The sequence below is a fragment of the Littorina saxatilis genome, linkage group LG1 (genome assembly GCF_037325665.1).
Source record: "Littorina saxatilis isolate snail1 linkage group LG1, US_GU_Lsax_2.0, whole genome shotgun sequence".
Classification (NCBI taxonomy): domain Eukaryota; kingdom Metazoa; phylum Mollusca; class Gastropoda; order Littorinimorpha; family Littorinidae; genus Littorina; species Littorina saxatilis.
Genome location: NC_090245.1, coordinates 48,367,254 through 48,381,255, shown reverse-complemented (window position 1 = coordinate 48,381,255; position 14,002 = coordinate 48,367,254). Strand labels below are relative to the sequence as shown.

The 14,002-nt window shown below is 40.1% G+C and overlaps 1 protein-coding gene across 2 annotated transcripts in view; it reads left to right on the top strand.

The window, feature by feature from the left end:
* Positions 1-37: 37 nt before the first annotated feature.
* The window catches only part of LOC138972135 (G patch domain-containing protein 1-like), a 34,279-nt gene continuing 20,314 nt past the window's right edge, over positions 38-14,002 (top strand). For both annotated transcript variants that reach the window (XM_070344912.1, XM_070344911.1), the window contains exons 1-8: positions 38-113; positions 3,176-3,313; positions 3,936-4,021; positions 5,412-5,572; positions 6,162-6,265; positions 11,764-11,816; positions 12,547-12,750; positions 13,057-13,207. In XM_070344912.1, coding sequence (XP_070201013.1) covers positions 44-113; positions 3,176-3,313; positions 3,936-4,021; positions 5,412-5,572; positions 6,162-6,265; positions 11,764-11,816; positions 12,547-12,750; positions 13,057-13,207 — 967 coding nt within the window. In that variant the 5' untranslated portion in view covers positions 38-43. The remainder of the gene's footprint in view (positions 114-3,175; positions 3,314-3,935; positions 4,022-5,411; positions 5,573-6,161; positions 6,266-11,763; positions 11,817-12,546; positions 12,751-13,056; positions 13,208-14,002) is intronic.

Genomic DNA, 14,002 nt, shown 5'->3' with positions numbered 1-14,002 from the left:
TCCTGATTTTGATGACATTATTTACTGCTGACTTAGTTTAAAAATGGCGGCCTCCAGCGATTCCGACGACGAAGATTTTGTAGAACTTGGCAAGCCCTTGCCGTTCGTTGAAGGTGAAAAAACATGTTTAAGTTTTAGTGCCATGTATTTAAACTAGTTCTCTATTTTCATTTGTGCATGTTGTTTTTAGCTGCTGACTCTCAAGCACGATTAAACAATCCCTAAAATAGTGTCGTTTGGATGTCGTCTGCAACTGCAAGAGACACATCATATAATAATAATAATAATAATAATAATAATAATAAATGAGCATTTATATAGCGCAACATCATAACTTTACAATTATGCTCTTTGCGCTTGACACATTTAAAATTCAAACACAGTTATACAAGCATTTACATCTACATTCATAGTCAGCAACGCTTAATTAAAAGCATACACCATCAAACATACATTACAACAGATTCTTCCACTAACTAAGTAATAAAAACATGAATAAAATAGGTAGTAAAAACAAGGAAATACCAGCTGAATACCCTTAATCAAACAGAATATGTTATTAATACTGAAAAACAGCCCTAAATGTGTATACACATTATCACATTATCACTAAAACAACAAATACACTACATGTAGCCTACTGATGGACTGAGAAAACAAAATCAGGGGTTGTATTTCTTGAAGAGGTGCGTTTTAAGTGCTCGTTTGAATGCTTGGGGTGACTGAGAGTGGCGGATGTGAAAGGGGAGAGAATTCCAGTGTGTGGGTGCGCAGAAAGTAAAAGTTCGTTGTCCGTATGTTTTGGTTTTGGTGTGTGGAATGGTGAGGATGCGACAGTCAGAAGAGGCACGGAGTTGTCTTGCTGGAGAATAGACGGTGAGGAGTTCAGAGAAGTAAGCAGGAGACGAGCCAGAAAAGAAGTTAAAGCAGAGGGTGGACAGTTTGTAGTCAATGCGGGCTTGAATAGGTAACCAGTGCAGTGTGTGAAGAAGTGGTGTTGCGTGATCTCGTTTTCGTGCTTTCAGAATGAGGCGTGCTGCCGAGTTTTGGACTTTTTGTAGTTTATGCAGGAGATACAGAGGACAGCCAGAGAGAAGAGAGTTGCAGTAGTCAAGTTTAGAAAGAACAAAGGCACAGACAAGAGTGTTAGTTGTTTGAGAGGAGAGTGTGTGGCGAATGGTGCTGATCTTACGAAGCTCAAAATAAGCTGCTCCACAGACTAAAGATATATGTTTGTTAAGGGTCATGTCAGATGAAAGGGTGAATCCAAGGTTTCTAGCTGATGGGGAGAAAAGAATGTCGGTGTCGCCTACTTGAACAGAAACAGGTTGGGGAGAGGGAAATGTAGTGTTCTTCTTTTTGCACAGTAAGACTTCAGTCTTATCATCATTCAGCTTAAGTTTGTTATCGATCATCCAAGATTTAACATCAGTGATGCATGTAGAGTTTCCCAGAAACTATCTTGAAAGTCCAATTCGGTAATCTTGAACTTTACTGTGTTAAATTCATAGCTCAGAATTCAGAGGCATTTAACTTTTAAGCCTCCAAACTTGCAGAACCTGCACTTGTAATAAAAAGTTATAGGGTCGGCCCCTAAAAATAGGGTAGGTCGGGTTACCGTAACCACACCTATTTGTTTTTAGGCCTAAGCATAAGAAGTCATGTTTAGATCCTCTTGAAGTCACGGAATGAACTCCGATGAACTGTACGAATGGAGCTCAATCCGTCAATTAATTTCACGACAAATGTTCTTTGGCTTGATTACAGGGACTTGTATCAAAAATAAGTAAAGAATGCCACTGGATTCTGAGTTATAAATTTAACACACTAAAGTTCAAGATTACCTCCAATTCAGGCATGGCCTTTTAGTTTTAGAAACGCCAAGTGCTAAGTAGTAAGTGTCTGCACTAAGATTCAACTTTTCAGCCGGCTAGTGAACTGTCACGAGCAGAAAAATGCAAGAAGCAAGTTAAGTTTATGATGTATTTGGTAGTGGCTGGTGTGTTGTAGGGTAACAAAGGGCAGCTGATATATAAAACGGCATAGCACTGGTTGCTGCATGGCCACCTGGACACAGTTTCACTGAGCAGAGATTCCTTAATTTGTTCGCTTACTCAGTAACTGCATGCCGTTCTTCAGTAGAGCGACACACGTGGTGTGTACTTGCGAGGCTAATAAGTGCCGTTTTGCGTATTGTCGTTTACAGTGCATTAGTTGATTCTTGTTAGCCCCACTGGTCGAGAAAAGGAAAAGACTGAAGTGCAGTGTGTGTGCGTATACCCACACATCACAAACACACAGTCACACACACACACACACACACACACACACACACACACACACACACACACACACACACACACACACACACACACACACACACACACACAAACACACAGGAGAAGAAACAATCCCAAACAAATTTACTTTTACTTCATGTTGCATTATCACTGGCAGCTTTGTCTCAAGGAATTACTGAAGACTGAAACGTGTGTTTTGTTGCGCTGTTTGATACTAACTTTTGTTATGTAGGGTTTCTCCCCTGATTTTCTACTTACCTCAGCGGGAATCCAAATGTGAATAACTGATCAATTAAACCATCATATGGCAATATCCAGATTTAGCCCAGTGTGCAGTTCTCTATCACAGTGAATCACTGAATAATAACAATTTTAAACGGTAACAAAAACTTCCCTTGAAGTAAATTGCAGAAACATGTTTGTGTACAAACATGCACGGCATAGTTTCATCAGTTGTACTCGTCTGCGAAAAATCAGTTTCAGCATAGGCAGTAGACAAAACAAAAGTTGCCTCTTCATTTTCAACGCAATGCTGAACTTTGCTTTTGTCATTTTGAGTTCACAAGTTTACAGAATAATGGTCGGATGAATATGTGTATACATTTGAGAATGTAACTTGGCAGCTCTGAAATATGTTGCATGCAAGTCTAGTAATTTTATGCATGAAAACATGGTCACCCAAACAAAACAGGTTTCACATCAGAGCACATTGATACTGATAAGCAATGTATGGCTAAGTTTGATGCAAAAGACTTCGAAAGCAGTTAAACACACTATGTTGCCAGTAAATGCCAGAGTCAATTTGCTTATCGCAGTAGGTGCATTGAGTTAAATGTTGTGTGTTGTAACTTGTATACATGTGTGGTCTGTCCAAGGTGAGGGAAAGAAGAGGCCAATCAGCTTGCAGGATGCTTCGGCGTCGTCCAAAGAGTCCAAGGGTCGTCCTCGTTTCCATGGTGCCTTCACCGGCGGTTTCTCCGCTGGCTACTTCAACTCTGTGGGATCCAAGGAAGGTTAGTGGCAACAGAGTAAAGTAGCATGGCATAATGAAACATAGTAAGGCTAGAAAAAAATAGTAATGGTTAAGACCGACAACCTTTTAAAAAAAGAACTAACGGTAGGTTGGTAACTTTTTTTGTAAGTGCTCAAGTATGTTAAGCCTGCGGATGGTTTTGTTCCTTCGCCATGGTATGTGTGTCACTGAGTGTGTCTTTGGTTTTTTTTTTAACTTAAATTGTTTTCACAGAAAAAAGTTCAGGCTCAGCAGGAAAAAAATAATTTGTGCGGGTTACCGTAAAAGCACAACTTTTATTTTTGGTCTCAAATCATTCATAGTACAGTCCAACACTGTATAAAAATGCCGGTGTTTCTGACAGTTTTGGTCAGAACATTTTTGCTACAGATAAGAACATTATAATGTTCAGTCTTCATATGCAACATATATATATACACACAGTACACACATACAGTACACACACTCACACACACATATGTGCGCACACACGTGCACCTGCTTACACACATGCACACACACACCGGATTGTCATGACATCCTCGTTTTGTCATGATGCCATGTACATGTAGATATTTGATAACTGCTGTTTTGCATCCTGCGAGTCTCTATTTTTTAAATAGGATGGACCCCCTCCACATTTGTGTCATCACGGCAGCAGAGACAAGGAGCAGACTCTCGAAGACCAGAGGATTTCATGGATGATGAGGTTAGTTCACTGATACTTTACTCTTGTCAGCAGCGCACAGAGAATTGGTTTTTACATTTTTCAATCAAATTGATTGAAATTTTGGCAAAGCAATCTTCGACGAAGGCCGGACTTTGGTATTGCATTTCAGCTTGGTGGCCTAAAAACTAATGAATGAGTTTGGTCATTAAAAATCGGAAACTTGTAATTAAAATTATTTTTTTATTAAACGATCCAAAAATAATTTCATCTTATTCTTCGTCATTTTCTGATTCCAAAAACATATACATATGTTATATTTGGATTACAAATAAGCTCTGAAAATTAAAAATATGAAAATTATGATTAAAATTAATTTTCCGAAATTGATTTAAAAACAATTTCATCTTATTCCTTGTCTGTCCCTGATTCCAAAAACATATAGATAGGATATGTTTGGATTAAAAACAAACTCAGTAAGCTAAAAAGAATAGACATACAGAAAAGCGTGTTATCCTGCTCAGCGCGACCACTACCGCACTATTCTGCATGGCTTGTCGATTTCACTGCCTTTGCCTTGAGCGGTGGACTGACGAAACTACGAGTATGTGGTCTTGGTGAAAAAAGCAGTGCGTTCAGTTTCATTCTGTGAGTTCGACAGCTTGACTAAATGTTGTTATTTCGCCTTACGCGTTATTGTTGTGATGGTTCGCTATTGTTCCCTTTGTTGTCCAGGTGCTCGTTGTTACATTTGCAAGTTGAGGATGAATTTTTCTGATCTCTTTCATTTTAGGGTAAGTTTTCAATTTCTAAGATACAAAGGGATGTAAGCGCTTCGAATAAAAACAACAAGAAGTGTAAGTGAGAGTTGTTGGGAACCTGGTACTTGAGAGAATAATTAACAAGCATTGAAATGAGCAAGCGACTTTCATCCATAAAGTTTTAATTGTTGCTTTTATTTTTATTATTGTTGTGGTTGGTAATGTAGTTATTTGTCATTTGTGTTTAAAATCTACTCCAATAAAGAATAAAAACACAGAGCTTGAGATAAATGTTCGTTAATGTCAATCCCAAAAACTCTTTGTTAAAGGACACACCTACCTGAAACGTACTGAATTACTTTCAGCTCATTGTGTTCTGAAAATAAGTGCTGCAAAGAGTGCACAGAATATTCCATTTGTCTTTGTTTAGAGCCTTGAATCATTTAAGGGGACTTGCACTATATACACAAAAAAGGTGTTTACAGTGAAACTTGTCTGTTGTGACCACCCAATGGACCAACAAAAAGTGGTCCTCAGAGACAGGTGGTCGTTATGGAAAGGTGAATTATATAGGACACATTTTAGTCGGAGATCCCTGGGGCACGTGGTCATTATCAAAAGGTGGTCGTCACGGCAGGTTCAACTGTATTATTTTCATTATTTTCTTGCAGGATTTGGGGGAACATGGGATAGCCCCTCGCCATGTGGCAACATCAGGCGTCTTCTCTTCAGAAGAGCAGAGTCGGAAGCGTCGGGCGGACGCAGTGATGTCCACACGCGACTCCATTCTACCTGCCACTGGCGCCCTGACCGACCTCATTGTGCCTGACAGGTTGTTGTGCACTTCTCTGCTTTCTTCATCTTGCACTCTCTTGGTTGTGTCAAGTTAAATGGGGAGGCATTGTAGCCAGCAGTTTTCTCAGCTGACGTTAGTTATTACACCTGTTCTGTTTTTAAAGGTCAGCTGACACTTTGTTGTGTATTATTTTGAGGAAGAGACTCTGATGAAGGCGCCAGACTGGTTCAAAATCAGCACTGATCTACTAGTCCTACGTTATTTTGTCACAGACTACAAAGTAACTCTGGATTCTATTTCCTGCAGAAAACACTTAGTTTATAAACCGACAGCTTCCACAAAACACGTTACTCCATCACCTCAGCACATAGCACTATGTTGTGGACAGTGAAGTAGTTAAGAGTACAGTGGAACCCCTTTTAAGACCTTCAACAACCTGGGGAACAAAAGGTCTTAAATGGGAGGGAGTCTTAAAATGGACGTCAATTTACAGAGGCTATGAACAGAACATCTGAGAAAGGAAGGTCTTAGAAAAGATGAAGGAAATCTTTAATTGGGGGGGTCTCAAAAGGGAGGTTCGATCCCCTGTAGAAGAGTGTATGACTTGTATGGTGGTGTTTTACAGGTTGCCGGTTGGCATCAAGCTGTTGAGGAAGATGGGGTGGAAGGAGGGGCAGGGCCTGGGGCCCAGGGTCAAGAAGAAAAGAAAGAAGAAGAAGGAACAGACAGGTGGGTGAGCTCTTCCATTGTGTTGTGCAGCACAGGGCTACCAGACCTGGCAATTCATTCTTCAATTGTCAATGACTTAATTTAAGAAGGCGCTGATTCTGTCTGTTTTATTTTATTTATATATATTTTTGGCTCACGTAAGTGTAGCCTATGCGATGCTAAACTTTGTCTGTCTGTGCGTGTGTATGTGTGTGTGTGATAGAAACTTTAACATTTGACTAAACACCGAAATACTAATTTTACCTGGTTATTATCCAAGCAACAGCTTCAAAATATTGAAGCAATGATCAACATTTCGTCGGCACGTATGTAGTTAAAGTGTGTATCCAAAGAAAACGGGTGGTGGGGGGTTTTGGGGGGGTAAAAACAGGTGACTGGTTTGTGTCGTGTGCGGTATGTAGACCAGGTCAGGGGTCAAGGTTAGGTCAGATCGCGTGAAGGATTGTGGTATAGATACATTATCACCGAGCTGCTGTTCGCCGATTCGGAGAAGACGATTACCCATTGTGACCTATGCTTACTGTGTGTGTCACAGTGTATGTGTGACGGAGTGATTGAGTTTGTGTTACTGTTTGTCGATTTCTTACGTGAGCCTTGAAGGCTTCGCCTCTTGTTAATTAACTATTTTATCTTAAGTGGGAGTAACACCAGGGAGCATGCCCCTAATGGGTTCACCATGAGGGTGTAAAACAACACGTACCATCGTCTCAGCTTAATTGAAGTACCGTATTTTCCGGGTCATAAGGTGCGACTTTTTTTCCTCGAGTTTGACCCTTGCGCCTTGCATAACGAAGCGCCTAATCCGTGTATGAAATACAAAAAAAAAATATTGGGAAAAAATCATGGGGAACAAAACGTGACAAGAACTCACCTCCATCTCGAATACCGGTAGTCGTCTTTTTAAATTCCGTGAGCACTTGTTTACACAACTCACACTGATCGTCACATTTCTCGGCAGTTTGATTTCATGACACACCCTCACACAGTCACACAGCAACCATGCCGAAGACGAAGCGACTTGCTTACGATGCAGAATACAAGTTGAAAGCGATCAAACTTGCTGAGGGAAAAGGACAAAGGACTTTGCCTAAGTTGAGGTGACTGAAATTTCTAGCAACAGGTGCTAGGATCCCGGACGAGCCCCCAACTGTTTCAATTTTGGTGCGCCCTATCGGCCCCCTGCGCCCAATGGGTGACTGGATTACAATTTTTTTTTTAAAGAAGGGGGTGCGCCTTATGCGCTGTAGCGCCTTGTAACCCGGAAAATACGGTAGTGAGAATCATTCAGTGTAATGTTTTAGGCATAGTTTTGATTATTTTAGCTAAATCTACTACACAAGCAAATTTGATCAACCTAAGGAAGTGTGATCCATACACTGTCTTCATGGTAATTCAGTCTGCAGCATAATGCTTGGAAATTGTCATGTTAATGATAACTTTTAGTGGTCTTTGTTAGGTGACGAAGGGTTGACTTACTAAAAAAAGAAAACAACACACACATGTGCGCACACAACTTGAAACAAGTCGCGTAAGGCGAAAATACAATATTTAGTCAAGTAGCTGTCGAACTCACAGAATGAAACTGAACGCAATGCCATTTTTCAGCAAGACCGTATACTCGTAGCATCGTCAGTCCACCGCTCATGGCAAAGGCAGTGAAATTGACAAGAAGAGCGGGGTAGTAGTTGCACTAAGAAGGATAGCACGCTTTTCTGTACCTCTCTTTGTTTTAACTTTCTGAGCGTGTTTTTAATCCAAACATATCATATCTATATGTTTTTGGAATCAGGAACCAACAAGGAATAAGATGAAAGTGTTTTTAAATTGATTTCGACAATTTAATTTTGATAATAATTTTTATATATTTAATTTTCAGAGCTTGTTTTTAATCCAAATATAACATATTTATATGTTTTTGGAATCAGAAAATGATGGAGAATAAGATGAACGTAAATTTGGATCGTTTTATAAATTATTTTTTTTTTTACAATTTTCAGATTTTTAATGACCAAAGTCATTAATTAATTTTTAAGCCACCAAGCTGAAATGCAATACCGAAGTCCGGGCTTCGTCGAAGATTACTTGACCAAAATTTCAACCAATTTGGTTGAAAAATGAGGGCGTGACAGTGCCGCCTCAACTTTCACGAAAAGCCGGATATGACGTCATCAAAGACATTTATCAAAAAAATGAAAAAAATGTATGGGGATTTCATACCCAGGAACTCTCATGTCAAATTTCATAAAGATCGGTCCAGTAGTTTAGTCTGAATCGCTCTACACACACACACAGACAGACACACGCACATACACCACGACCCTCGTTTCGATTCCCCCTCGATGATAAAATATTTAGTCAAAACTTGACTAAATATGACTAAGTGCCAAAAGGTGCGCACGAAAAGCGGACAAAGGGGCTAAAAAATAAAAGTTGACAAACACGACTGATATTGTGATTTGTGTTAAGACAACAGATGCTGGAACCCAATTACGAAAAGAAAAGATAAATTTACCCAAATGATTTTACAAATAACGATAATTTTGTTCGTTATATCATTCAAAACGGCACTGAGTCATAGCATTAAGGTTATCTCGCACGTTTTTAAAGCTAGAGCTTTGAAACTTGGCACACAACCAAAGTATAATGACCTCCAGGTATGGTGCACATCACATTAAACAACATTGAATTTCAAGGTCACAGCGAGGTTAAATTTCCTTTGCAAACTGGAAAATTGTTGTTTTCACGTCTTACATGTTTTAATACTAGATCAGTTAGACTTTACATACTTCACATACTTTCAGCATTTTTATAAAACCTCATTAAAAGTGACCTGCTGGTTAATCTTTGTCAAAGTTCAAGGTCACAGCGGGGTCACATCTGGTCCAAATGTGGAATATTTTCAATTTATTCAGCGCGTTTATAGCACGAGCTTTGAAAATACACACAGTTCTAGTGTATAATGTTCACACACGATTAAAGTCTGGTTGAAAAAGTCAAGGTCACAGCAGGGTCGCTTTGAGGTCAAACATATACATTTTTCAATGAGGTTTTCTCATATGTTTTTGAAGCTAGGGCCTTGAAACTTGGCACACTACGCAAGTTAAATTAAACCTCATCAAATTCCAAGGTCACAGTAAGGTTAAAGATCCTTTAAGGATATTTTCTAAAAAAGGTGACCGCCTGGTTAATGTTTGTCAAATTTCAAGGTCACAGCAGTGCCATCTGGCTTAAACTTTGAAAAATTGTCAATTTCTTCAACTAGTTTTATAGTGTTTGAAGTCATTCACACATGATGAAAGTCTGGTTGATAAAATCAAACGTCAAGGTCGCAGCGGGGTCGCATTGAAGTCAGACACATACAATTGTCATTTTCACGAACGCCTTTTAAGCAACACCTTTGAAACTTCACACATTCCAAAGTTTTGATGTTGTTTGGTTATAATCAAAGTGTGGTCAATTTCCATGATTGAGAGCATTCAGAGGGGTCAAGTTGAGGTCACACAAAAAGTGATAATCTTTATAAGACTCACGTTTGCTGCTATTGCTCACTTGACATTGGTGAAAGTGCTTATTTTATAATTGCTGATCTTGATGTTTTGACTAATTAATATTACCAGGATCAACCATACCAGATTTCAAAGTCCAGAAGTTGTCAAACCTCAAACCTGTTGGAAGTTTCAAAGATTTAAGCATCAACAAATTTCTATTTGATTTGACCTTAAATAACAGATTTGACCTTAAATCTTAAAACAGATCAACCAGACTTTGGTTTTATATAAATTGAAGTTCAATACAATTTCCTTTTTTTTTTTACCCACGCGAGACCCTGCTATGACCTTCACATTTCTCAAGGATCAACCTTGAATTCTCCATGTTGAACAATCATTAAGCAAAAGCGTTGTTTGAAGTTTGAAGGTTCTAGCTTCAAAAATCTCTGAAAAAATATGTTTCATCCGTTTTCTGAACCACATGTGACCCAGCCGTGACCTTGAAATCTGACAAGGGTCAACAAGACTTTTACCATGCATGGGGGCGATTAAACCCCAAATGTGTGTGAAGTTTCAAGGTTTCAACTTAAAAAACGTCTGAGAAAAATATACATTTTCCTTTTTGGACAATGTGTTGCACGCAAGACAACACGACAAACGCTCGTGTTATCATTCTTTTACTTTAAGGTCGACTTGCGTGCCCGCTCTTTCGCTAATCTCAATTAAAATTCATCTTGGAAGTTCGGTTTTATTACGCTTTTAATTAAGAAGATTAAACTAAGACAACAAATAGTTAGTTTTACCCATTAAACTCGATAAGGTAGTGACATTTTATGTTGAATGCAAGATGGTGTCGCACGCAAGATCTGAAAAGATGTTGACGACATAATTTCAACACTTGATAGCGCATTCGTGGTTCGTGATTTCTTCACAAATTTTGAACACAGAATGTGTCACGTGGTTCCGTAGATGAAGTAGATCTTTGTACATGTAAATTTTGTTTTTAAAAGAAAATAACCGTTAATTACCGAACATTTTGTCGCACGCAAGATATGACGAAATTTTCAAATCGTTTTCAAAAATGCTGTTCAAAAGTTCTGCAGTCTTTGCTGGATTACTTGAAAGACAGCAGTTTGATACACCGTTATCGCTTGACGTGTCGACATCAATTCCAGAGTTTTTGAAAAAGAAATTTAGTAAATATCTGCGATTGAAAAATGTATGCCGTGATGACGACACATCTTGCGTGCGACACCTTAAAATTCGGTTATCGAAAAAAAAAAATTCTCTCGAGATTTAGATTTGACGTTTGGTCTCGTCTGTAAAGCGATGTTTCAGGCATTCAATCAAACTAAATGCAATTCATTTGTGCTTCTTGTTATTTTTCTGTGGCATATTCAAAACACGAGGTATCACGATGTCCTTTTTCAGATGGCCGGTTTTGGCGTTATTTTTGACTTTAAACAAAGATAACTTCAAAACCGTTCAAGTCAGGCACACGAAATTATGTCCACTATCTCTTCGCACATTCATCCACACACACACCAATTTTCAGCAGACACACGTTTTTAGAAACATTTTTATTGTAAAACAAAGTCGTCTTCTGTTCTGTGAGCACCTTTTGGCACTTAGTCATATAAAAAGTACTGAAGTTGTATTGTAAAGTATTCAATGCATTGCACTGTCAAGGGGAAATTCAGTATTACAAGTCCAAAAACAAAGAGACTGGCCAACGTTCCAAAATTCATAATACAAAAAACAAGAAAGGTAGGTTGTTGGAACGTTTGTTATTGACAAAACAATACATTCACAGATATTTCGACCCAACGGTCTTTTAAGTGAACAGACAAACAAATATTCACACAAAACTTATCTTGATAAAATCAGTTTACGCCCACTCGCCAGGAAGCCAAGGGAATGAATTAGTACATGTATTACAAGAGCGTTACCCAAAGCTGTAAGAGCAGCAGAATTGTTGCAAACAGATACAGAGAGTGATCTGTGTTTCAGGTGTGAAGGTGTACGGCTGTTCCCTGCCTTCTCCACCTGGCCAGGACAGTGAGGTAAGAGTTAGCAAGCCACTGAGTGATGATAACACTTCCTTACACGCGCACATGGATTAAGCCAGAATGAGTAAAGAACAAGTAGTTTAACTGATTCATAATCAAATCAATGGGTCACTCATCTTCAGTCTACCTGCATGTCAGAAATTCACTGGATCAGTGGACCGATTCCCAGCAGCAATGACCATATCAATATGACTGGCTTAGTGGTAAAGACATCAGCCTCCTAATTGTGAGTTCAAATCCCAGCCGCGGCCGCCTGGTTGGTTAAGGGTGGAGATTTTTCCGATCTCCCAGGTCAACTTATGTGCAGGCCTGCTAGTGCCTTATCCCCCTTCGGGTGTACACGCAAGCACAAGACCAAGTGCGCACGGAAAAGATCCTGTAATCCATGTCAGAGTTCGGTTGGTTATAAAAACACAAAAATACCCAGCAAGCTTCCCCCGAAATCGGCGTATGCTGCCTGAATGGCGGGGTAAAAACAGTCATACACGTAAAAATCCACCCGTGCAAAAACATGAGTGAACATGGGAGTTTCAGCCCATGAACAAAGAAGAAGAAGATAGCACTATGGGTAGTCTGTAGAGGATTCGCTCATGGTTAGATTGATGGGTGAAAAGACATGGTGACCATGTACACGCTCAGATGTTTGTTTGATTGTATTCACACAAGCTTGCACAGACAGACACACATCTCCATCAGTTTTTAAACGCAGTTCTTTTTGCCACAGAGTGAAGACAGTGACATTGACCTCAACAACATAACCTTTGCCCCCAAAGACGTGACCCCAATCAGCCTGACCTCCAAGGACAATGTGCATGGCCTTGGCTACCATGGCCTTGACCCAAGGTCAGCTTTACCTGGAACTCACGTTAACCTGTTTGAACCCCCAGCTGTCAGGTCGTCTAAAGGCAAGAAAGGCATTCGAGGACAGGTATGTAGTTTTGTTTTTCCACTTTGTATAGTTTGTTGTTTTCACAGCCTAGTGGTTTTAGTGTGTTGAAAACAAATTCCTCTGTGTGTACTCTGTTTGTGATGAGAAAGACAGTCAAAGTGAATTCTAGCAAAATGAAGAAATGAGGCACATCTAAACAATTTTGCTGTATTCAGTTCATAAAACTAACCTGCAAAATTGTTGAATTCAGAATGTTTGCTTTTTGGGTTGCTTTTACTCGAGCCGCTAGGCTATAATGTTGAAGTAAAAGAAGTTGTAATGACAGTAAAAGCTGGTTGTGGTCAGGCGTTTGGCGTGGGAGCATTGGAGGATGAGGATGCGGACATCTATGCTGGGGACGCCATGAGTAACTATGACCAGACCATGGAGCTGGACGACACACAGCACCTGTTTGGATGGACAGCACCCGGTGCTCGCACTGCCAAGGGAAAACAAGGTCTGTGTTGGCTGTTTTCATTTTTCTTCAGGGGGAAGGGCACTGGACAGCACCCAGTGCTCGCACTGCCAAGGGAAAACAAGGTCTGTGTTGGCTGTTTTCATTTTTCTTCAGGGGGAAGGGCACTGGACAGCACCCAGTGCTCGCACTGCCAAGGGAAAACAAGGTCTGTGTTGGCTGTTTTCATTTTTCTTCAGGGGGAAGGGCACTGGACAGCACCCAGTGCTCGCACTGCCAAGGGAAAACAAGGTCTGTGTTGGCTGTTTTTCATTTTTCTTCAGGGGGAAGGGCACTGGACAGCACCCAGTGCTCGCACTGCCAAGGGAAAACAAGGTCTGTGTTGGCTGTTTTCATTTTTCTTCAGGGGGAAGGGCACTGGACAGCACCCAGTGCTCGCACTGCCAAGGGAAAACAAGGTCTGTGTTGGCTGTTTTCATTTTTCTTCAGGGGGCAGGGCACTGGTGGAGGCCAGGGCTGAGGGGCACAAAGCGAAGATAGGTGAAACACAAACGGGTGAGAACTAACCGCAGGGTCTGATTCTCTGATATCACAACAAATCTCAATTTCAACCGATCTAACTCTGCGGCTGACTCCCACCCGGATGGTAACTTTCTTGTGCACCTCGGCCAAGGGGTTTTGTGTTAATAATAATAATAATACGAGAATTTATAACGCGCACATATCTCACCACAAGGCGACTCAAGGCGTTGTTGTTGCTTTCTGGTGTTTTATTTTGTCTTCTGTTTTTTGCTGCTTTGTTTTTGTTTTTGTTGTTGTGTTGTTGTTGTTGTTGTT